This window comes from Schistocerca cancellata, chromosome 2 (genome assembly GCF_023864275.1).
Source record: "Schistocerca cancellata isolate TAMUIC-IGC-003103 chromosome 2, iqSchCanc2.1, whole genome shotgun sequence".
Classification (NCBI taxonomy): domain Eukaryota; kingdom Metazoa; phylum Arthropoda; class Insecta; order Orthoptera; family Acrididae; genus Schistocerca; species Schistocerca cancellata.
Window position 1 is genome coordinate 279234703 of NC_064627.1, and position 25733 is coordinate 279260435.

At 44.2% G+C, this 25733-nt stretch overlaps 1 protein-coding gene across 2 annotated transcripts in view; it reads left to right on the forward strand.

Annotated features, from left to right (window-relative positions):
• LOC126161616 (phosphatidylinositol 4-kinase beta) overlaps window positions 1-25733 on the forward strand; it is a 248239-nt gene that overhangs the window by 183466 nt on the left and 39040 nt on the right. Inside the window, exons 1-3 of one of the 2 annotated variants that reach the window (XM_049917571.1) lie at window positions 19782-19869; window positions 21779-21989; window positions 23866-24527. In XM_049917571.1, the coding sequence (XP_049773528.1) occupies window positions 21820-21989; window positions 23866-24527 (832 nt within the window). In that variant the 5' untranslated portion in view covers window positions 19782-19869; window positions 21779-21819. Of the gene's footprint in view, window positions 1-19781; window positions 19870-21778; window positions 21990-23865; window positions 24528-25733 lie in introns of those variants that run through there. The other variant, XM_049917570.1, reaches the window with a different exon arrangement.

Here is a 25733-nt window from a genome sequence, read left to right on the forward strand (position 1 = left end):
ACTTGATAAGTGAGTCATGCACATACCAAATTTTGTTGAAATGCTTTCATCATAACAACCAGGAAAAATTTAAAAATCCGCCCTAATGTACTTTCCCTCTTCCATTTCTTTCTATCCCCTTCACCATGCTTCATCGCACCTGTCCTCCTTCCACCTGGCTCTTCACATCCTCTTCCTTTCCCACTCGCCCAATATCCCTCTCCATCTTCTACCTACTTCCTGCAGCTCCCTCCCCCCTATTTATATCTGCCTCTCTTTGTCCATCTCCTCTTCCCCTCTCTGTCATTTCACCTCCTACATCACCCCATTTTCACCAACCCCATCCCAGTGTGAGGTAGGTGATTTCTTGTCCCCACAGTGTTTCTTTCCAGAAATAGACTGGCTGAAATCGATCCAGCGGTTTAGGAGCTGACGTGGAACTTACATACATTCATTTTTATTATATATGCAGTTTATTTAACTTTTCAAGTACTATGCATGTGGTAGTGTTAACTCACCAAGGATAGCTGGCTAGTTACAAGACAGGGCATGAAGACAATAATCTTTCAAACTGAAATAAATGTGTACGTGCATGATGTCTGGCTTTCTTCTGTTACCCCACATCTCAAATACTCCCAGTTTCTCCTTCTCTTTGGCTACGCACACTATTGACTACTTCAATACAACACTGTACGCCAGTTGCATACCTTCAAGAACTTCCTGCTTGTGTTCACAGATTCACCTGGTTCTAAGACGTACACGTACTAGTAATAGTAAAAATGACAGATTCACAAAGTATCGCGTGTCCCAGCGCAGACAGTACGTAGCCAAAGATGAAGGCGATCTACCTCCCCACTCACGACATAATCGCCTTTCTCGCGGCGCACCAGTCCACACAGCGTGTGTATGTGTGTGCGTGCGTGTCAGTGTCTGCGGGGCGGCGGAAAGCGCTTTCCTTGACACGGATGCCAGTCGTTCCGTGGAGACACCGTTTGAAGTCATGCCGGCGAGCATTTCTTTGCAAAGGTTGTCACGGAGATCTCTTAGTGACTTTCCAGGTCTTTATGTTAACGCCTGTTTCCTCGTTACTACATCGCCATCTACATCCATACTCTGCAAACCACTGTGAAGTACATGGCAGAGGATACTTCCCATTGTCGTACAGGTTTCTTCCAGTTCCAGTCATGCACGGAGCGCGGGAAAAATGAGTGAACTGTCTATGTGCGGGCTATAATTAATCGAATCTTTTCTTCGCAATCCAATCGTTGCGGTAAGCAGTATGTTCCTAGATTCTTCGTTTAAAACTGACTCTTAAAACTTTTTTAAGTAGTCTTTCATGGAATGTACAAAATGCGTGATTTTTTTTCACCAGACGCGTTTCGATTTATTGAAGTAAAGCATAATCAGTGGTCTGTAATTAAGTTATTTATATTTTGATTTGCTTTTAGATCGAAAAACAGTTCGTTAAGTATAAGTTGATTTGTACTGACAGTGATTTTCGGTTGTACTGTTACTGTACTTGTTACTGTAAGTACAAATCAATTTATTCTTAACGAACTGTTTTTCGATCTAAAAGCAAATCAAATTGTAAATAATTTAATTACAGACCACTGATGATGCTTTACCCTTAGTAAAGCGAAACGCGATTAGTGAAAAAAATCACTCATTTTGTAGTTGCAACGACAGAACAAAATTCAAGAATTACAAAGCAACTGCGGACACCATGACCACACAAATTAAGAACTTCAGGGAATAGTTCGTGTGTGTATTCAGTCGTCTGCCAGTTCAGCTCTTTCAGAATCTCCGTGGGTCAAACAAATCTGTGACCATTTTTGCTGCCCTTCTTTGTATTCGTTCAATATTCCGTGATAGATCGTCACCGATGTCTATTCCTTCAGTCATGCATGTATGTCTAAAGGAACAGACATTGTAATAATAAAAATTCTGATGTGACACAGTCACCTTTATGCACTTACTGTACTTCCCCGTGTTGAACCGAAGTGTGCAACCTGCCTTACTTACCATAAAGCCTATGAGCTCATTTCAACTCTACATCTCCACAAATTTGTACGTGTTGTCTGATTCCTGCTGTGATTCGTCTCTGGAAACTTATCAACGTGTGACTGGATACTGTTGCAGATTTTTTCAGGGAATACTTCGTTATGAATAACTGCATCATCAGCAAAAAGTCTGAGGTGATTATTAAAATTTTCCGACTAGTCATTAATCTACCGGTCCCAAGCACACTCAGTCGGATTCTTCTCACTAGACATCGCAGACTATTGCTTTGGGTTGATTTCTGCCTCCTGAAGGAAGGGGTTCGCTTTAGTGTTACCGTCAACATTGCTGCGATGTGGCTGCAATACACGGCAATATAGCGGTACGGCCGAGCAATATTGCTCATGCTGAAGGCTTCTGCGATTAGATGCCGAGGTGTTGCTGCTGTTGCCCAACAAGGGTGGAAAATATTTCGTATGGCTGGGCCGCCCCCAACTCTATCCCTATCTATATATGCTTCTCTCTCATTTTCAGTCTCGCCTCTCTCTCGCCTACGGCACTGCAGTCCCAAATTACGGGAAACATTATTTCACTTCAATTCGACAGTTGGTGCGCGCACTTTACAGGCTCTCGATTTGTTTGTTGTCAACACAAATGTAGAGGTGGGCAAATAACGCACCCGTGAATTCCAAAAATGCGGTATTTATATTTGGTATGGAACACAGAGAACAATATTTACAAACGTCGAAAACTGCTACCGCTGCAGTAGAAGATCTGCAATAGTAAACCATTATTTTATTCTATATAGGTTCTTAAGACGTATTAACTTTTTTGAAGCTGCATCACGTTTGTTTCATGGGCAGATTCTTGCCAACTGTTTCTTTTTTTATTAACATGTTAGTATAAATTACATTTCACGTCCCATAATACTGGTTGAAGATGTACCGCAGTTCACTGTAGTGGTGAACCTGAGTAATATGCGAGTGGCGTTCAATAAGTAATGCATCACATTTTTGCTCTCGTCCAGTTTCGGTTGGAAAAATGCGGAATTTGTTGTGGAACATCGTGGAATATTCCCGGTTCGGCTCCTAAAGTTGGATAAAGTTCCTATAAGTGGCGGCTCTATGATTACTCTTCAAACTTTGTAACGGAGGTGCCTTCCAAACAGAGAGCTGTCACTGATTTTCTTTCGGCGGAAAACCAGAGCATCGCAGGTATTGGTAGGCGCTTGTGTAATGTCTACAGACACCTGACAGTGAACAAAAGCACGGTGAGTCGTTGGACGAGGCGTCTGTCATCATCGCAACAATGCCGCGTGAGCTTGTCCGATCTCCCGCGTGGCAGCCGGCCGCACACAGCTGGGACTCCTGCAATGTTAGAACGTGCGGACACTCTCATTCGAGGTGTTCGACAGATCACAATGAGACACCTCGCTGCTCAACTGAACGTCTCTGGTGGATGTGCTGGCATACTCTTTCGCCAGTTGGGGCACCCAAGGGCTTGCTAACTTGCTTCCGCGTTACGAGGCTGATCGTGACCATCTTTTGTCAAACATGGTCACAGGCGATGAAACATGGGCTCACCTCTTCGAACCGGAAAGAAAACGGCAATCTACGGAGTGGTGCCACGACTCTCCTTCGAAAAAAAAAGTTCAAAGTTGCACCGTTAGCAGGTAAAGTCATGGCGACGGTCTTGTAGGACTGGTTACCCTCAGGAAACTGAAGAAACGACTTCAGCGTGTTCGTCGCCACAAAATCGCAAACGAACTTGTTCCTCTCCATGACAACGGAAGGCGTCACGCAAGTCTGCGCACCCGAGAGGTGCTCGCATAACTTCATTAGACTGTTTTTCCTTATCCACCCTACAGTTCGGATCTCGCACATCTCATTTGTCGCAATGAAACATACACTCCGTGGGAAGCAGCACAAGGATGATGGGAACGTGATTGACGCAACAAGACGTAGGCTCCGACGTCGACCAATAGAGTGGTACCATGCGTGCATACACCACTCCCAGTCATGTCGCGTAAGATCTTTGCATTTAACGGAGATTGAAAATAGGGTTTTGTAGCGAGAAGATTAGGGAATAAATGGTTCAAATGGCTCTGAGCACTATGCGACTTAACTTCTGAGATCATCAGTCGCCTAGAAATTAGAACTAATTAAACCTAACTAACGTAAGGACAACACACACATCCATGCCCGAGGCAGGATTCGAACCTGCGTCCGTAGCGGTCGCTCGGTTCCAGACTGTAGCGCCTAGAACCGCACAGCCACTCCGGCCGGCAATAAGATATAATATGATGTATTGGAATCCTTAAAAACATCCTGCTTCCAGAAAAAAAGTGTTGCATTAGCTATTGGACGCCCCTCTATAAACTGTTACTTTTAAGCACTTCGGTTTCCTAATTAGTTGTATGTTTCTGTGGTGTCACCGCCAGACACCACACTTGCTAGGTGGTAGCCTTTAAATCGGCCGCGGTCCGTTGGTATACGTCGGACCCGCGTGTCGCCACTATCAGTGATTGCAGACCGAGCGCCGCCACACGGCAGGTCTAGAGAGACTTCCTAGCACTCGCCCCAGTTGTACAGTCGACTTTGCTAGCGATCGTTCACTGACAAATTACGCTCTCATTTGCCGAGACGATAGTTAGCATAGCCTTCAGCTACGTCATTTGCGACGACCTAGCAAGGCGCCATTACCAGTTACTATTGATGCTGTAAAACATGTACCGTCAAGAGCGATGTTCACCAATTATGGATTAAAGTTAAGTATTCCAGCAGCTACGTACGTTCTTTGCTACTATAAATTCCTTGTCCTGTTGCAGACCTCACGCCAGCCTGCGTGAGCTTAAACGCGTGCCTTTCGGCTTCCTCATAGTGGATTGGCTGTCTTGCCAATCCACAAGTTTCCAAGTATACATATAAAGCTGCAGCTTTTCTTAAAGCACTAAGAAACCAACGTGGCCTCATTTTACGCACATGTACAATTAAATATTGTGAAAACAAGACTTCATTTACTCGTTAGGTGAGGCGTCAAATGTAAATGGCAGCAAATAAAAATAAAAAGTTTAAATTATAATAAAAATCCTCCGCTTTGTAGATTATAAAAAGGCTTACGATTCTATTGGCAGACCAACACTACAGGAATCTGGAGCAGATAATAAACTGCTTAGTTTGATTAAGTAATATTTCACGAACAGCCGGCCGGTGAGGCCGAGCGGTTATAGGCGCTTCAGTCTGGAACCGCACGACCGGTACGGTCGCAGGTCGAATCCTGCCTCGGGCATGGATGTGTGTGATGTCCTTAGGTTAGTTAGGTTTAAGTAGTTCTAAGTTCTCGGGGACTGATGACCTCAGATGTTAAGTCTCATAGTGCTCAGAGCCATTTTCACTAACACTAAGTCGCAAGTTATATTCCATGGCGAAATTTCTGAACCTTCGACATCAGAATAGGAGTCCGAAAAAGTGATGCACTATCTCCTGTACTCTTTAACTGCGTTCACAAAAATATCGTTACAAAGGGCAAAGTGTATTAAAAAAAAAAAGTAGGAACGAAACACAAAGGAGTCACAATAAAATGCCATGCCTTTGCGAATGTGCTTGTAGTCTTTCTCAGAGATGTGGGATCAGCTATCACACAAATAAACCGCTTACGGTAAAATGTTAGAGAAGGGAGGCTTTTAAATCTCAATCCAAAACAGAGCACATAAGGTGCATAGCAATTGCCCCCATATCACTGGAAACAGACCTCGGAAAAATTAATGAAGTTCAAAAATTTAAATCCCTCGGAGAAATCATTCAAACCAATGGAATGGACAAAGAAAGAAACAATGCCAGACGCCGAAAGGTAGACTAGTGTGTTAACTCTCCAAGGTTACTACAATAAAAAAATAAATCTCCATTTATGCGAAAATTATACACCCTGAAACAGGTATAAAACTGCAAGCGCACAGTGCATCACACTGCACTGCCACACTTAAACTAGGAGATATAGGAAAAATAGAGAAAAGTTCTTTGACGCGCCATAGACGAAAATGACAACTACAATTTAAGAAGCAACAAAGAATTCTAAAATAATTTTCAATGTTTGAGACACAGTCCGGAGAAAGTGGGTCGCTTTCTTCGGACTTACGAAAAGAATGGAAGACAGACTAACTGAAAGAATTTTACAATATTTAAACAGCAGAAAGAACAAAAAACATATGGATCAAATTTGGAAATTTGTAGTAAGGACTATGGTACCAAACTGCTGAGGTCATCGGTCCCTAGACTTACGCACTACTTAATCTAACTTAAACAAACAGGCGAAGGACGACACATACACACCCATGCCCGAGGGAGGACTCGAACCTCCGACGGGGTGAGCCGCGCGAACCGTGGCAAGGCGCCCTAGACCGCACGGTTATAGATTAAAGACACCCAAAATATTATGTACGAGGGTTGTTCGGAAAGCAAGGAACGATCGGTCGCGAAATGGAAACCACAGTGAAAATCCGATGAAGTTTTGCACAGGTGTGTTGGGCAATGTGTCTAGTACGCCCGTCGATCGCGTTACGTCGTTCTTTTTAGTTCTGAGCACACAGGGAGCACATAAAGATACCAAGAACAATAGTGTCTCCCAACAATTACGAGGGCCTGGTGAGAAATTTCGCCTGAAGCTATGTAGCCAACATTACATAACTGTCGTGCGGTTTCTTTTTCAAGACAATTCTCAGCCGCATTGTGCAGGTGCAATGAAGTCGCTCCTGCAGCGTTTTCGATGGGAAATGTTTGATTACCCATAATACAGTCCGTAATTGTCTCCCTCTGAGTTTCATCTCTGCTCGCGTGAACCACTGGCTATCAAGACAACATTTTGGCACAGAGAACGAGCTGTAGGTCAGTGTAGAGAATTGGCGGAAAGCACTGGTGGCTGCCTTATAACGAGGGTATTGGAAAGTTGGTACAACGCTACGACAAACGTCTAAGTCGGATCGGTGACTATGGAGATAAATAGCTGGAAGTTGTAGCTAACTGTTGCAAATAAAACAGTTTTGATTTTCACTGTGGTTTCCATTTCGCGACTTACCGTTCCTTACCTTCCGAATGGCCCTCGTATGTTTGACACTGCGTCAAGCGTTGGGGGAGATCTGAAAGATATACTGTTCTTGAAGAATCAAGCTTGTCAATATGGCTAACAATACTTTTTATTACTACTACCGGTTTCTACAGATTCACGCTGTCATGTGGATCTTATAACATTATTAGAAGTACATGTTTTTACACTGAAAGTCACATAATTGTCACCAATTTGTGACATGTTGATGTTTCCTGCGATTTTTATCAGAATTTGACGTTCAGCACGTCACAGATTTGTGACATGCTGATGTTTTGTGTCACTTTTTATTACAGTTTTACATTTGGCAAATCCTGTACACTGATGTGACAAAAGTCATTGGATATCGATACACACATACACAGATGGCGGTAGTATCGCGTACAAAAGGCGTAAAAGGGCAGTGCATTGGCGGAGTTGTCATTTGTACTCAGGTGATTCATGTGGAAAGGTTTGCGACGTGATTGTGGCCGCGCAATGGGAATAATATGACTGAACGCTGAATGGTGGTTGGAACGAGACCAATGGGACATTCCGTTTCGGAAGTAGTTTGGGAATTCAGTAGCCGGCCGCTGTGGCCGAGAGGTTCTAGGTGCTTCAGTCCGGAACCGCGCAGCTGCTGCGGTCCCAGGTTCGAATCCTACCACGGGCATGGATGTGTGTGATGTCCTTAGGTTAGTTAGGTTTAAGTAGTTCTAAGTCTAGGGGACTGATGACCTCATATGTTAAGTCCCATAGTGCTTAGAGCCATTTGAACCATTTGGAATTCAGTATTCCGAGATCCATAGTGTTAAGACTGTGCCGAGAATACCAAATTTCAGGCATTACCTGTCACCATGGACAACGCATTGGCCGACGGCCATCACTTAACGACGGAGAGCAGCGGCGTTTGCGTAGAGTTGTCAGTGCTAACAGACAAGCAACGCTTTGTGAACTAACCGCAGAAATCACTACGAAACGTACGACGAACGTAGGACACTACCGTGAAATTTGGCGTTAATAGGCTATGGCAGCAGATGAGCGACGCGAGTGTCTTTGCTAGCAGCACATCGGCTGCAGCGCCTCTCCTGCGGCCGCGACCATATTGGTTGGACCCTAGAAAACCGTAACCTGATCACATGACTCCCGCTTTCAGTTGGTAGGAGCTGATCTTGTGTGGCGCAGACCCCACGAAGCCATGCGCCCAGTTTGTCACCAAAGCACTGTGCAAGCTGGCGATGGCTCCATAATGGTGTGGGCTGTGTTTACACTACTGGCCATTGAAATTGCTACACCACGAAGATGACGTGCTACAGACGCAAAATTTAACCGACAGGAAGAAGATGCTGTGATATGCAAATGATTAGCTTTTCAGAGCGTTCATACAAGGTTGGCGCCGGTGGCGACACCTACAATGTGCTGACATGAGGAAAGTTTCCAACCGATTTCTCATACACAAATAGCCGTTGACCGGCGAAACGTTGTTGTGATGCCTCGTGTAAGGAGGAGGAATGCGTACCGTCACGTTTCCGACTTTGATAAAGGTCGGATTGTAGCCTATCGTCACTGCCGTTTATCGTATCGCGCGACATTGCTGCTCGCGTTGGTCGAGATCCAATGACTGTTAGCAGAATATCGAATCGGTGGGTTCAAGAGGGTAATACGGAACGCCGTGCTGGATACCAACGGCCTCGTATCACTAGCAGTCGAGATGACAGGCATCTTATCCGCATGGCTGTAACGGATCGTGCAGCCACGTCTCGATCCCTGAGTCAACAGATAGGGACGTTTGCAAGACAACAACCATCTTCAAGAACAATTCGACGACGTTTGCAGCAGCATGGACTATCAGCTCGGGGACCATGGCTGCGGTTACCCTTGACGCTACATCACAGACAGGAGCGCTTGCGATGGTATACTCAACGACGAACCTGGGTGCACGAATGGCAAAACGTCATTTTTTCAGATGAATCCAGGTTCTGTTTACAGCATCATGATGGTCGCATCCGTGTTTGGCGACATCGCGGTGAACGCACATTGGAAGCGTGTATTCGTCATCGCCATACTGGCGTATCACCCGGCGTGATGGTACGGGATGCCATTGGTTACACGTCTCGGTCACCTCTTGTTCGCATTGACGGCTCTTTGAACAGTAGGCGTTACATTTCAGATATGATACTACCCGTGGCTCTATCCTTCATTCGATCCCTACAAAACCCTACATTTTAGCAGGATAATGCACGACCGCATGTTGCAGGTCCTGTACGGGCCTTTCTGGATACAGAAAATGTTCGACTGCTGCCCTGGCCAGCACATTCTCCAGATCTCTCACCAATTGAAAACGTCCGGTCAATGGTGGCCGAGCAACTGGCTCGTCACAATACGCAAGTCGCTACTCTTGACGAACTGTGGTATCGTGTTTACGGTGCATGTACACGCCATCCAAGCTCTGTTTGACTCAATACCCAGGCGTATCAAGGCCGTTATTACTGCCAGAGGTTGTTGTTCTGGGTACTGATTTCTCAGGATCTATGCATCCAAATTGCGTGAAAGTGTAATCACATGTCGGTCCTAGTATAATATATTTATCCAATGAATACCCGTTTATCGTCTGCAAACTTCTTGGTGTAGCAATTTTAATGGCCAATGGTGTATATGGAATGGGCTGGATCCTCTGGTCTAACTGAATCGATCCTTGAGTCGAAACGGTTATGTTCAGGTACTTGGAGACCGTTTGCAGCCACTCGTGGGCGTCATGTTACCAAATAACGATGTAATTGCCACCGGGCCACAACTGTGCGCCATTGATTTGAAGAACATTCTGGATAACTCGAGCGGACGATTTGGCCACACAGCCGGCCGGAGTGGCCGTGCAGTTCTAGGCGCTACAGTCTGGAGCCGCGAGACCGCTACGTTCACAGGTTCGAATCCTGCCTCGGGCATGGATGTATGTGATGTCCTTAGGTTAGTTAGGTTTAAGTAGTTCTAAGTTCTAGGGGACTGATGACCTCAGAAGTTGAGTCCCATAGTGCTCAGAGCCATTTGGCCACACAAATCGCCCGACATGAATCCCTTGGAATATCAAAGAAACGTCAGTTCCTGCGCAAAATCATGCGCTGGCAACACTTTCGCTGTAATGGACGGCTATAGAGGCAGCGTGGTTCAATATTTCTGCAGGGGACATTCAACGACTTGTTGAATCCGTGTTACGTCGAGTTACTGCACTTCGCCGGTACGTTATTAGGAGGCGTCCCCTGACTTTGGTCACCTCAGTGTATATTAAATCAGAGTATCGTGCCGCGGATTTGAAGCCCGCCGACGCCGACGCCGACGCGCGTTCAGCGACCCAGCCGCTGCGCCGCCCCGCTCGCCGTGGTCTGCGAGATAATTCGATTGGAGCCTCTCGGAGGAGCCGGGGCAGACGCCAGCAAGCTTTCATCAGCTTTCGCCCGCGGCTGCGTCCGCAGCCCCAGTCCAATTAGGAGCTCGGCGCGGCGCGGGCTTCCTGCGCTTTCGTAACGCAGCGGCGTCTGCGAGCTGCTGAAAGCGCAACCCCGCGGGAACTGCGACACACGCCAGCCCAGCTGCGGGTCCAGGCCGCCTCGCGGCATACGTCCCTCGTGATCGCAAGAACGACGAGCTCCGTACTCAGCGCCTTTACGTGCTGCGCAACTAGCGGAAAAAAATTAAAATGTTCATACAGAATAACTAGCAGCGCGTCCCCTTCCGGGGAGTTCTGCCGCCCGGTGCAATTGTTTTTATTTGACGCCATTTATTTTGGGCTTTTAATCTTTTTTTTAGGGTTCCATACCTCATTCGGCAGATACTAATAGAATTATTCTGTCGTGTCTCTGTCTATCCGGCAAGCAAAAACGCTTTTACTCCGAAAGGGGTAGACAGACGTATCAAATATACAGGGTGTTACAGAAAGGTACGGCCAAACTTTCAGGAAACATTCCTCACACACAAAGAAAGAAAAGATGTTATGTGGACATGTGTCCGGAAACGCTTAATTTCCGTGTTAGAGCTCATTTTAGTTTCGTCAGTATGTACTGTACTTCCTCGATTCACCGCCATGATTTCATACGGGATACTCTACCTGTGCCGATTGGGAAATCACCGCGATTTATGATAGTCCCCTGGACATTACAAAAGGCGGGACACGGATCTCAACACTTTGCCGTCCGGCGACACCACAGTGGTGTCGTGCGCGAAATACACTCCTGGAAATGGAAAAAAGAACACATTGACACCGGTGTGTCAAACCCACCATACTTGCTCCGGACACTGCGAGAGGGCTGTACAAGCAATGATCACACGCACGGCACAGCGGACACACCAGGAACCGCGGTGTTGGCCGTCGAATGGCGCTAGCTGCGCAGCATTTGTGCACCGCCGCCGTCAGTGTCAGCCAGTTTGCCGTGGCATACGGAGCTCCATCGCAGTCTTTAACACTGGTAGCATGCCGCGACAGCGTGGACGTGAACCGTATGTGCAGTTGACGGACTTTGAGCGAGGGCGTATAGTGGGCATGCGGGAGGCCAGGTGGACGTACCGCCGAATTGCTCAACACGTGGGGCGTGAGGTCTCCACAGTACATCGATGTTGTCGCCAGTGGTCGGCGGAAGGTGCACGTGCCCGTCGACCTGGGACCGGACCGCAGCGACGCACGGATGCACGCCAAGACCGTAGGATCCTACGCAGTGCCGTAGGGGACCGCACCGCCACTTCCCAGCAAATTAGGGACACTGTTGCTCCTGGGGTATCGGCGAGGACCATTCGCAATCGTCTCCATGAAGCTGGGCTACGGTCCCGCACACCGTTAGGCCGTCTTCCGCTCACGCCCCAACATCGTGCAGCCCGCCTCCAGTGGTGTCGCGACAGGCGTGAATGGAGGGACGAATGGAGACGTGTCGTCTTCAGCGATGAGAGTCGCTTCTGCCTTGGTGCCAATGATGGTCGTATGCGTGTTTGGCGCCGTGCAGGTGAGCGCCACAATCAGGACTGCATACGACCGAGGCACACAGGGCAAACACCCGGCATCATGGTGTGGGGAGCGATCTCCTACACTGGCCGTACACCACTGGTGATCGTCGAGGGGACACTGAATAGTGCACGGTACATCCAAACCGTCATCGAACCCATCGTTCTACCATTCCTAGACCGGCAAGGGAACTTGCTGTTCCAACAGGACAATGCACGTCCGCATGTATCCCGTGCCACCCAACGTGCTCTAGAAGGTGTAAGTCAACTACCCTGGCCAGCAAGATCTCCGGATCTGTCCCCCATTGAGCATGTTTGGGACTGGATGAAGCGTCGTCTCACGCGGTCTGCACGTCCAGCACGAACGCTGGTCCAACTGAGGCGCCAGGTGGAAATGGCATGGCAAGCCGTTCCACAGGACTACATCCAGCATCTCTACGATCGTCTCCATGGGAGAATAGCAGCCTGCATTGCTGCGAAAGGTGGATATACACTGTACTAGTGTCGACATTGTGCATGCTCTGTTGCCTGTGTCTATGTGCCTGTGGTTCTGTCAGTGTGATCATGTGATGTATCTGACCCCAGGAATGTGTCAATAAAGTTTCCCCTTCCTGGGACAATGAATTCACGGTGTTCTTATTTCAATTTCCAGGAGTGTAGCTGTCATCGGCCGGCGACACCACAGTGGTGTCGTGTGCATAGTATCACACAGTGGCCGGTGACAGTACTTTAGTATCTTTATCATTCTGTTGGTGTTTTGTTTAGGTAACAATACGTTACACAGGTCAAAAAGTTTTTTTTTGTTTTTATAAGAACTTGTGCACTTCCACCATGGCAGACGAAAAAGACGATACGATTATTTACGATGAATGCGCGGACGTCTTGTCTGACGTTCCAGACGACTTGGCCAATTGGGAAGAAGACATTGGATATCAAAATAATGAAAGTGAAGCAGAATCGTCGGAAGATAGTGAAATACGTCCAAGAAGAATTCGGCGAACGTTACGGTTGCCAACTGATTCGAATTAAACAGACGACGAAGACAGACTATGATTTACCGAGGACCAATAATAAATTTGAAGGATCTCCGGATCCACACATATTTCCCAAATATACACAGAGCGCCGTGGATATCGTAGAATTATATATAAGGAATGATCTACTTGAATATATTAATAACGAAACCAACAAGTATTTCAGTCAAAATTTCAATAGAAGGAAACTGGATTTAAAAAATACCAAATTTGTCGACGTTACGGGACCCGAACTCAGAAAATGGTTTGAGCTTGCGATCCTTATGGGAAGTGTAAAAAAAGCAAGGATCGATTATTACTGGTCAACGAATCCGTTGATAGACACACCGATTTTTCGCAAAACGATGTCCCGCAACCGATTCAGACAAATATTATCATATTTACATTTTCCGACAACAACAATAAACCGGATAATGCCGACCGGCTTTGCAAAGTGCAATTCGTAACTGATTATTTTTCAAAAAAGTTTAAAGAAACGTTCAATCTAAGCCAAAACATCTCAATTGTTGAAGGAATGATTCCGTGGCGTAGACAGTTAAATTCTAAAGTTTGCAATCAGTCAAAAATTACGAAATACAGCATACTCATTCGGATGCTGTGTGATTCGAGTATGGGATACATTTCCTCATTCAAGATATATTCCGGCGCTGGACAACCTTTAGCAAAAACAGTGATGGAACTATTGACACCTTCTTATGGAAAGTGGCATCACCTCTACATGGATAATTGTTATAACAGTGTAGAACTTGCAGAGAAGTAACTTGAAAAGAAAATTCGAGTTTGGGGAACGATACGGCAAAATAGAGGATTTCCGGAAAAATTAAAGGGCGCAAAAGTCAATGTCTGGAAGGTTCCCATCAACGGAAAGGTGACAAGCGGCCGGCGACAAGCCAAGTAATCCGAATTAGCGCGGCCGGCGCGAAGCGAATAAATTTGTACGAGACGTGCGGACGGCAAAGTGTTAATAAGGGCTGTGATCACGAAGGGCGGCCATGCATGCTCTGCAACGTGGCCCCATGCGGGCCTCAAGGGTGGCGAGGCGTTCTTGTGGTAGGACATTCCATTCTTCCACGAGCGAGTTTCACAGCTACTTTATGGTCGTGGGTGTACGTGGACGCGCTGCAACACATCTGCCCAACGCCTCCCACACGTGTTCGATGGAATTGAAGTCCCGGGAAAGAGGGGGGGCAGGGGGGGGGGGTTAGAGGCAGTCCATCCATCAAATGTCGTCTAGTACCAAAACGTGCACCTGCGGTTTTCGATGAGGTCTCAGACAGTCATCCATAAAAATGACATCAGGGTGGAATGCACTCCTGCAAAACTGCACACGGAGGGGGAGTACAGCGCACAATAACTTTGACCGATTAGTGTACCATGTTCAAAGATTTGGAGGTCAGTACGCCCATGCAGCGTTATGCGTCTCCACACCGTAACACCTGGACCACCAAAACAATCATGCTCGACAATGCCGAGACGTGGGAAAATGTAATACGAGGGTCACTCCAAAAGAAATGCACACTATTTTTTAAAATCCATCTTTTATTCTACATGTCTGAAAGTTGTACAGAGTGTAGATACATTCTTTAGAAACAATATTTTCATTTCTCCACATAATTTCCATCCCCCTCAACTGCCTTACGCCATATTGGAACCAGCGCCTGTATACCCGCACGGTAAAATCCTGGACCAACCCGTTGGAGCCACTGTTTGGCAGCGTGCACAAGGGAGTCATCATCTTCAAACCTTGTTCCACGAAGAGAGTCTTTCAGTATCCCAAAGAGATGATAGTCACATGGAGCCAGGTCAGGACTGTAAGGCGGGTGTTTCAGTGTTGTCCATCCGAGTTTTGTGATCGCTTCCATGGTTTTTTAACTGACATGTGGCCGTGCATTGTCGTGCAACAGCAAAACATCCTGCTTTTGTCGATGTGGTCGAAGGTCACTCAGTCGAGCTTGAAGTTTCTTCAGTGTCGTCACATATGCATCAGAATTTATGGTGGTTCCACTTGGCATGATGTCCAGAAGCAAGAGTCCTTCGGAATCGAAAAACACTGTAGCCATAACTTTTCCAGCAGAAGGTGTGGTTTTGAATTTTTGCATGATGCCAATCCATTGATTGCCTTTTTGTCTCTGGTGAAAAATGATGGAGCCATGTTTCATCACCTGTCACAATTCTTCCAAGAAATTCATCTCCACCATTCTCGTACTGTTCCAAAAGTTCGCTGCATACCGTTTTTCTTGTTTCTTTGTGAGCCACTGTCAATATCCTGGGAACCCACATGGCACAAACCTTTTTTGACGCCAACACTTTCAGTATTCTGCAAACACTTCCTTCCCCTATCCCAATGTAGCGTAACAATTCGTTCACTGTGATGCGTCTGTCAGCAGTCACCAATTCGTTAACTCTCTGCACATTGTCTGGAGTGTGTGCAGTACGAGGCCTGCCACTGTCAGGACAATCCCCAATATTGCCGTGTCCGCTTTCATCACATAACCTGCTTTTCCACCGACTAACCGTACTGCGATCGACAGCAGCATCTCCATACACCTTTTGCAACCTCTTGTGGATGTTTCCCACTGTCTCGTTTTCACAGCACAGGAATTCTGTGACAGCACGTTGCTTCTGACGAACGCCAAGTGTAGCAGCCATCTTGAAGACATGCTGTTACGGCGCCACTCACGGGAAAAAGTTGAACTAAGTTTGAAAACAAGCGGGAGGGATGTATCTACAAAATGTAACACTTTCACACATGCAGAATGAAAACTGTATTTTTACAAAAATAGTACATCCAGGAACAATGCCGAGCATGGTCGTTTTGCTGGTCTGGGTGTTACAGCGTGGGGATGTGTGATCTGCGTACTGACTATCAGATGGTTGAGCACGCTACACTCACCGGTCAGCGTTATCGCCATTCTGTACTTTGTGGAGACGTAGTGTAGCACGTACACATGTACCATCGAGTATCCAGCAGTTGTCAAACGCTCTAGTGGAAGGATGAAGTGCTCTTCCACAAGGAGTCCTTACCAACGTTGTGCTCAGCATGGGAGCACGTTTCAGAGGTCGCTGTCCCGTCCGTGGTGAGCACATACTCTTTAAGAACCATGTTCCTCTTTTTATAATGTCTAGGGGACCATCGTTAGTCGCAGTGACATCAGTGTAAGTATTGTCTTTGAATAAAAGTGTCGTTTCTGTTAGTCTCATTGTGTATTTCTTTCAGTTACCTTCTATGCTATACTGTAGCGCTTCTATGTATAGTTCTAGTTTCATCGAACCATGTTCCTTAGCAATGGCACATCATGGGAAAAATGTACACATCAAAAAAGGTTTTGCATCACCCTGGTTCCCAGAACTCCAGAAGGTAGACATTGACTGTGGATATTCTATCACAGACACAGTCCCCTTGACTGTTCAGAGATGTCGCTAAACCGGCCTAAGGATGTAAACAATCATGCATGAGCAGCGCCTATTACACGGAGGGGGTCTGAAAGCCTATCAGTTCCAGTAATTCCACCAGGAAGGAGGTACACGGCTCGTGTTGTCTGTAGTTTAACCATGCCTAGACGGTCAATACCGCGGTTCGATGCATCGGTATTCTTACTTTGTGCCAGGAAGGGTTCTCAACAAGTGAAGTGTCCAAGTGTCTCAGAGTGAACCACAGCGATCTTGTTCGCACATGGACGAGATACAGAGAGACAGGAACTGTCGATGATATGCCTCGCTCAGGACGCCCAAGGGCTACTACTGCAGTGGATGACCGCTACCTACCGATTATGGCTCGGAGGAACCCTGACAGCAACACCACCATATTGAATAATGCTTTTCGTGCAGCGACAGGACGTCGTGTTACGACTCAGTGCGCAATAGGCTGCATAATGCCCAACTTCACTCCCGACGTCCATGGCGAGGTTTGTCTTTGCAACCACGACACCATGCAGCCCGGTACAGATGGGCCCAACAACATGCCGAATGGACCGCTCAGCATTGGCATCACGTTCTCTTCACCGAAGAGTGTCGCATATGCCTTCAACCAGACAATGGTCGGAGACGTGTTTGGGGGTAACCCGGTTAGGCTGAATTGAATGCCTTAGATACACTGTCCAGCGAGTGCAGCAAGGTGAAGGTTCCCTGCTGTTTTGGGGTGGCATTGTGTGGGGCCGACGTACGCAGCTGGTGGTCCTGGAAGGCGCCATAACGGCTGTACAATACGTAAATGCCATCCTCCGACCGACAGTGCAACCATATCGGCAGTATATTGGGGAGGCATTCGTCTTCATGGACGACAATTCGCGCCCACATCGTGCACCTGTTGTGAATGACTTCCTTCAGGATAACGACATCGTTCGACTAGTGGCCAGTATGTTCTCCAGACTTGAACCCTAACGAACATGCCTGGGATAAATTGAAAAGGGCTGTTTATGGACGGCGTTACCCACCAACCACTCTGAGGGATCTACGCCGAATCGCCGTTGAGGAGTGGGATAATCTGGACCAACAGTGCCTTAATGAACTTGTGGATAGTATGCCACGACGAATACAGGCATGCATCAATGCAAGAGAGCGTGCTGCTAGGTATTATAGGTACCGGTGTGTACAACAGTCTGGCTCACCACCTCTGAAGGTCTCGCTGTATGGTGGTACAACATGCAATGTGTGGGTTTCATGAGCAATGAAAAGGGCGTAAATGATGTTTATGTTGATCTCTATTCCAATTTTCTGTACAGGTTCCGGAGCTCTCGGAACCGAAGTGATGCAAAACTTTTTTTGTGTGTGTGCTTTCATCAATACGTTTTGCTTGCCGGCGTACAATGGAGACGATAGTCGCACTCTTCCACGAATGTTGGTTCTCTAAATTGACCCAACACAGTTTCTTCCAAAGCTTAGAATTTATGTTCCTTAAGCATCTCTATTCGACGTCCGTGTGGGTCATACTGACCCTGTAAGATTCTGGCAGCTCGTCCCGGAATTCGATGTCTGATAACATGCCTGCACGATATGAGCCGAGCGCACTATAGTCGTGCATGCGGAGTCCTTTGCATCACATATTAGCAGAATCCTCTCATCACATGTTAAGTCTTTCATGTGCATTCACATGTACGTCTCATACTCCCATTTCGTATCGCTTCATAGTATCGCCGCTAAATATTTCATCGATACAGCTACACACGTTTACTGTTTATCTCGTAATCGACTTCTGTCAAGAAGAGCCCCATGCCCTATCCTCAAGAAAAAGCACTAGACTTGATTCCCCGAAAAGCTTGTTGTTGTGACCATTTCCGCAGCAGATATTTAAATAAACCCTATATAAATTAAGTGCCCTTTTTCTTCCTGCAATAGTAACATATAGTTTCCAGACAGGCTTTGGGTTTTATATAATGACAATTTCGATGGATTTTTCTTAAACAATATACAGTTTTGAAGAATAAGTCCTTATGTTATGTACAGATTTGAAAAAGTATATGCCATACTTTTTTCATAAATAACATGTTAGTTACAGTTCCTTTTGCCTGCTGTGTCAATTTCTGCTTTCCCTCCCCTGTGAGTGAAGTAATAGGTGGAAGGCACCTCATTTGAGCACATAAACCACAAGCCAAGATAATATTAACGTATTAAATAGTTTATCACCAAATCTTAACGTAGACTTTTAAAGTAGTCCGAATAAAAAAATCATAGATATGTCATCAAATATACTTCTATACTCTGTTATTCTGTAACTCTGTCATGGTCCAACCTAGTATTCGTGCGACGCATTTTCCCAGGACGTCTTGGGATTTCGTTTTTCTGCTCGGAGATTTTCACAGGAAATTTGTATGCTTCAGATGCCTCATTATTAAAAGCGCTGCAGTGACAATGTTCGTCCTATTGTGTGGAGTTATTTTTAGTTTATTGTAAGCAGTATTGTTCTTGTGATTCTTCAGTTTCTCCCGGTGTATTTGTTGCTTGAACAGTCCACGGGTATACTGCCGGTTCATAGTGTCCAACGGGCGCAATATTCCGGCGATCAGACATGTCGCCATCGTCAGGTGCGCTGTTCTTACTTGGAATCTTTTGTAACCGTATGTTGAACAGGGAGTCATGGAAACCTGAGTGCCCCTTTGTAGAGATCAGTGACCTTTCTGCACATATGTGCATACAGCAACATATGCATTACTGCTTCGTGACAGGAATTAACCATGAGCGGAAACGAACGCCCAGGGATTGGTGTATGTAAGTGACAAAATGCGGTTTCTTTGGAATAAGGAGCGCTACAGTTGATAAATGTTGAAGGAAAATGTTTAACTGTTTTCGAGACAATTGTTTCAGTTCAATTTTTGACCGGTGTTGAGCCGAAGTCTTACGATGCATTGCGAACGCACACTGACAGTACAGCAGACTGAGCTAAATCAAAATATTTAAGCGCCACCCTTCCAGCAATTCCTCATCCCCGTGCCGCCAGGAGCGGCCTTACGAATTGAGCTCAGTTAAGTGCAGCTGTACTTTGTGACCTTCCCCACCCAAACATTTTTGTTGTGTACCAACTTAAATCGAATGCGATGTGTTAAAGTAGCTCAATTTTATTAGGCAATCGGTGAAATTTCTGTGGGTGACAGGAATAAAATATACAGCTTAAAAGTTTGGAGTTGTATAATAACATTTAACGCGTATAACTCATTCTGTTCTCTGACTGTTATTTGGTAAGACGGAGCGTATTCAAAGGTTGGCCCCACTGCCAGTCGGTACTAATCTAATATGGCTGTCGTGGCAGAAAGTTGTTACGAATAATACGAGAAACCAATTGGTCCCTCGAAGTGGGTTGATTTTGGTGAGTTGCTTTATATTTATTTACTTATTTTTACAAGGGTAGGCTGTTCTTTACATTTCGTTTGATGCGTTTCGCAGCTGAATATCGAAAGAATGTGTGTGTTTTTGTTGGGCTGTTGTACAAGCTGCTTCATAAACTGCTTCAAAACACGGAAGTGACGGGGAAATATTTATTATTCGTGTTGTGCTGATGTTTTCATTTGTGTCGTATAATGTATGTAACATTTGTAATCTAATTCTGTTCGCAGATTTTAATAGAATCGGTATGCGTCCTCAGTTGTCACTTGGTCACACCCTAAATGTCAGTCGCACGGCATGCGGGATTAGCGTACATCTACATGTACATGTTTTTAATTTAGAATTTATTGTTTCCATTCTTCTTTCTTGTTATAAGTAGTGTACAATCTCAACACAAATGCTTATCATTAGTACCTTACAACGGTAAATGTGGCTGTGCGTTAATGAATCCGTCGTTAGTCATAGACTCCAGAAGTCATTCGCCCGCGAATGCAAATTGTAAATAATTTTGCACCTGACGTTTCCTCATGAGCGTTTCGGTACAGAATTACGATAAGTCCTTTACAAACCTTACAGACTTTTTTGTTTTTGGAAATTTTCAGTCCATACTTGCCTAAAACGAAATCATCAATAAGAGTAGATTAGTTAATGACAACATTTTCTCTTTAAGTCACGCGCTTTGAGTATCAAATTTACGTATTTAGCGTGTATTTTTAGAATATTGTTTTCGTTCCTTATTAAGACGTTTTATAGTTTTTGTGTGAAAATTATTCATTACTGTGAGCAATCGTTGAAACCTAGGATAATTATTATTCTAGTAGGCCTACATCATCACAAAATTTACAAGACCTTTGCTTATGTTTACGGAAGAGAAGTTTTCTTTATTATGTTAATTGTTTGAGTCTTAATTGTGCTAAAATTAGCACCTCAACTGTCAAAAGATTAAATTCAGTAGTCTTGAATATACAGAAGTCTTGCATGTTTGGCTGTAATAGCAAACGTTTGCTGTAGATTAAATTATGAAAGCAGTAAGTTCTGTATTCATGTAGCACCTTGATTAGTTTTAAACAGTGGCTTATTTCGCTAGCACCTGATGGAAAATATTGAAGGAGTAGGAGGCTACTTTTTCAGGTATATAATTTGTTTTATTGCAGTGGTGTATGTGGTTGATGTGTTTTATTAGACTTATGTACAAATTCATTTTTCAGTGATGTGATTTCTATATTACTTGTAAAATAGGTGACTAGCACTCAGTTCTGAATGCACTCATTCTTTAATTTTGGCACGCTAAACAGATTATTGGATGTTGTAAATAATATTTTGAACTTTGTGTTTCTTTTTAATGCTGTTTTTTATTTATTTCTGTGTCTGTGGATGTAACATCTGTCTGTTGGCATTTTATCAGTACAGTCTTCATAGTCTAGCTTATTATTGAAAATGTTTTTATAAAATGCCTACATGCTCAACAGTCCACATACCTACCAGATGGCAACAACTGAAGTATAAGGGGTTCATTAACTGCACACCAGCCACAGTAGATTCTTGTTATACAATTGCAGAAGAAACGTGTCTCAGGCATTTCCGTAAAGCTATTCATCAATTAAATTTTCCAATATAGTTTGTGTCTGGCAGTTGCTTTCCCCTACATGAGACTCCCACAGTTGGCAGCTGAATTACATGTTGCATTTATGTAGGCTATTTCATTCACCTTAACCACAAATGAACTACTGTTCTTCAATTGCAATTTCTAGCAGGTTACTCACTTGCTTATGTTCTAGTGTAGGTTTTTACTAAAAAGAATTATATTTCTTTGTTAATAATATTGAAATTTACATCTAATAAGGCTGTTTTAATGTAGAAACACTATCTTAGTCTTATTACTTTTACAACAGGTCAGCCATGGACGGCAGATGACTATACTGGCGTTGGCTGTATGATGAGTGGAGTAGCTGCGGGCAAGCAGCCGCCGTCACTAGCTGTGACAAAGCGGCAGAAGCTGGGTACTGGCAATGTACCCCCCGCAGTCCACGGCCGTGCAAATCCTGGCCTTCAGGTGCGACCACGACTCAGCAATCATCAGCGTAATCTCAGCTTGGATTTCCGGTAGGATTTTATTTTTATTTTGACGGTGATATTTAGGGTTAAATAAAACAGAGACATGATTGTTAATAGTACACCCAACCTTTCACATTCTGTTTTGTTCCTTGAACACACAATCCTTTTGGAAACAAGTGTGGTGGTGTTTTTAGTTACGTACTTGTCCAATATTCAAAAGATGAAAACAGTTGCCTAATCTTTTACAAGAAAAAGAAATAGAAAATTGTACTATTAGATGACATTGCCATCTCAGTTATGTAGACATTAAAAATCTTGTTATTGTAAGGAGTGGGAGAGAGGGGGGGAGGGGGTATCTGAGAGCAAAATAATTCATGTTTGGAAAGCTGTCGCCTGTTAAAGCTATATGATTGACTTGAGTGTATCATTGACTTAAGGTATGAATTTATACAGTATCCAGCATGTGAGTAGATCTTACTGTTGAGTAAAGTCCTTTCCTTGACCATGAGAATTTTTTAATAAAATTATTCTCCATTCATTTCTTGCTACATGTTTTGAAAATGCACAGCATGTTGTGATATTTGAGGATGACATCATTAATCATTTTATGTAAGGAAGCTCGTGTTTGGAGTCTGAAAATTACTGAATTAACTGAAGCATTCAATACTGCTTCGCCATCTCACAATAAAATTGTCATCTTTCAACCTAACTAGACCTTGCACTACATTATCCACTTTGTCACACAATCTACACTCCAGCAGCTAATGCAGACACACAAGAAATATCAGTGTTCAGTTCTCTTTGTTTCCACAAGCATTGTGTCGCACAGTTACAGTGTGAAGCCGACATCTGATATTGGTAGTTTCAGTTAACCCAAACTGTTTTATACTGAAAAATCAAATTCACTTTTGCACAACATAAAGTGATTTTTTAATCAGTCATACCAATTTGTGGCTACAGAAGTTGCAAAAAACTAAATTGAGCTTTCTAACCTTATTTTCAGTAGAATGTAATCAAAGCAAATTGTTGTAAGCTTTTAATAATTTTCATTTTGAGGGAGTAGAGAGGTAGGAAGAAGTTATTCCCCAATTGTTTTTCCTTATGGATGTGCATGATTTTATTGTAAGTATTGTATAATTATGACAATCGTACCTTTCTCTTTTCTTTCTTTTTTGGTGTTTTGGATTTCAATTTCAGTTTCTCTCTTCTGTCAGTATTCCACTGAAGATAGACACAATACCCAATAGTAGTACAGCAAATCAGTGAATAAATATTCATATTGTGCTGCTTAATTGATGTTGTAAAAAGTATCCTTCATCCCTCTGTAGTTATTCACATGGCAGAGTATGTGATTGTGTTGCTATACCACATGCTTGCTGGCAGTGGTGCTCCCTTTTGCTGGTAGACTTGCAGTTTTAAAGTTGTTTCAAAATGACAACAGCACATGAAAGAATTAAATCTCAGTGTAACATTATTCAATAAAATCTTCACTTATCTGACCACTTCATGTGATTTAAGTATACACAAACTTACAGCCTCAAATATATTGCTAAGTGTTAGTACACATAACATAATGTGGCAGTGATGTGAAGAACTGACACAACTCTTTAGATTAGAGTGTGTTCGCATATTGTACATACACCAGTAGTTAATATATTGTGACTATTCAGTGGTAGGCCTTGTGAAGGGTTTTGGCTCCAAAGTATTATTTCTCACCCATCTGATATCAGTTATATTTCAGTTACCTTAGGAAATGCAGGTAAAATAAAGGAAGTTTAAAAATTCATCTTATTTTACTATGGATGACAGTCGAGAGTCCTGGTGGGATGTAAATAATTTGAGGAGTAAAGGCAACATTATCTTTGTACTTGAAAAAGAATGTGAGCTTGTGCTTCAAACAGCATGTGTTAACTTTTTTTTACAGGTCAATGGGCATTCTACTTCCACCTATATCACAGGTGACAGCAGCTACTACACTGACAATGCATCACCGCAATAGGAGTCTTGACTCTGCATTACAGAGGATTCCTGAAGTCGATGTAACGCCTAGTCCCGAATGTGAACCGTCCGACGGGAGGCTGCCCAAAACAGCTGTGCCTCCCGACGTACCCGTTGCAGGAGTTGCAGTAAGGGCCAGCCCAGTCACCGGTCGAGATCGTGAAGAGATTGCCAGCTTGGGCTCCGATGATTCCGGCATTCTTTGTGGTGGCGGTAGCAGTGACACAACGAGGGAATCCAGTGTACACAGTATAAGCCGCAGCCACGAGAGCCTTGAGTCAGGCTCTGGCCAGGATCATGTTGTCCAAGAACCGGAAGATGTGCCGCAACTGAGTGACAGTGAATCTTCTCCCCCAGTGTCTGTTGTGCAGGCTGCCCCACCCCCCTCGTCACAGTCTTCATTGACATTGTGTTGTGGTGGTGCTAATACAGAACCTTCTGAGACTGAGAAGACTGCGAGGGAACTTTCACAAGGCAGCGGTGCAAAAGATTTCTTATTAAGGTTATTTGAAAGCAAACTGTTTGATATGTCCATGGCAATCACATATCTCTTCAAATCAAAAGAACCTGGAGTACAGAGTTATTTGGGTGAGTTTTAGCTGATTTTAAGTTAGTTTGTTTTTGTGTGTGTGTGTGTGTGTGTGTGTGTGTGTGTGTGTGTGTGTGTGTCAATGCATTTACAGTGTAATGGTATTTCCAGTTAGTGAAAAGAATGAATTTAGGCTGAACTGTAGAATTTCAGACTATAAAGCTGGATGTAAAAATCAATGTAAAATTTGCAACTACAGAGCTGGATGTAAAAACCAATTTTTTGTAGACCATCCATAATCTAGTTTTAGGTGCTCAAGCCTGTAACAAGTTAATGGCAGACATGAGGCAGGAAACTGTTGATACCTGGAGATTCAAAAGCAAACTTTGAGTTCCTTACCAGCTGCTCTTATAGTTCTTCAGACTGTGGATGCAGGGACATAAATTCCCTATAACCATAATGCTTGTGTAAAATACATCTCTCTAAATACTTGGTTTGAAGTAGTGCATAAAAAAAAAAGCGCAGCTGAATAGTATAATGAAGGGAAGAAGTCATTTTTCCGAAGTAGCCAATTTTTCTTGCGTATACACACATCTATAAAGTAATGTAGAAATACTTCCTATAATTATTAGTACAAGTAGATCATCACTATTCATAATGTATTGTTAGTATACTTTACAGTTGTTGCCTGTAGTTGGTGTTTCTGTCCGTTAATGTATATCTTAACTTGTCCTGCATCCATGAGGGTTATCCTTCGCCAAGTGATATACTTAACACAATTTATGAATGGATGAACTGAATGTGCAATCAGATGTTACTCTTAAAGACCCAGGCATAACAACTACTACTATTACCACTGCTGCTACTACTACTACTACTACTACTACTACTACTACTACTACTGCTGCTATTATTACTTTTTATTTGTATGGTACTACCTCCTCTATCTGCATCTACACGCATACTGTGCAAGACCCTGTACGGTGTGTGGAAAGGTACCTTATCCCTCTACTTGTTATTTCCTTTCCCGTTCCACTCAAAGAGAGCAAGAGAAAAATGTCTGTTTATATATTTCCGTATGAGCCCTAATTTCTCGTATCCTATCATTGTGGTCGTTACATGAATTATATGGTGGTGAGACATTAGACTCGTTCTGCAGTCAGCAGAAATGGCGGTTCTCTAAATTTTCTCAAAAGTGATCCTTGAAAATAATGTTGCCTTCCCTCCAGGGATTCCCATTTCCGTTCCCTCAGCATCTCTGCAAT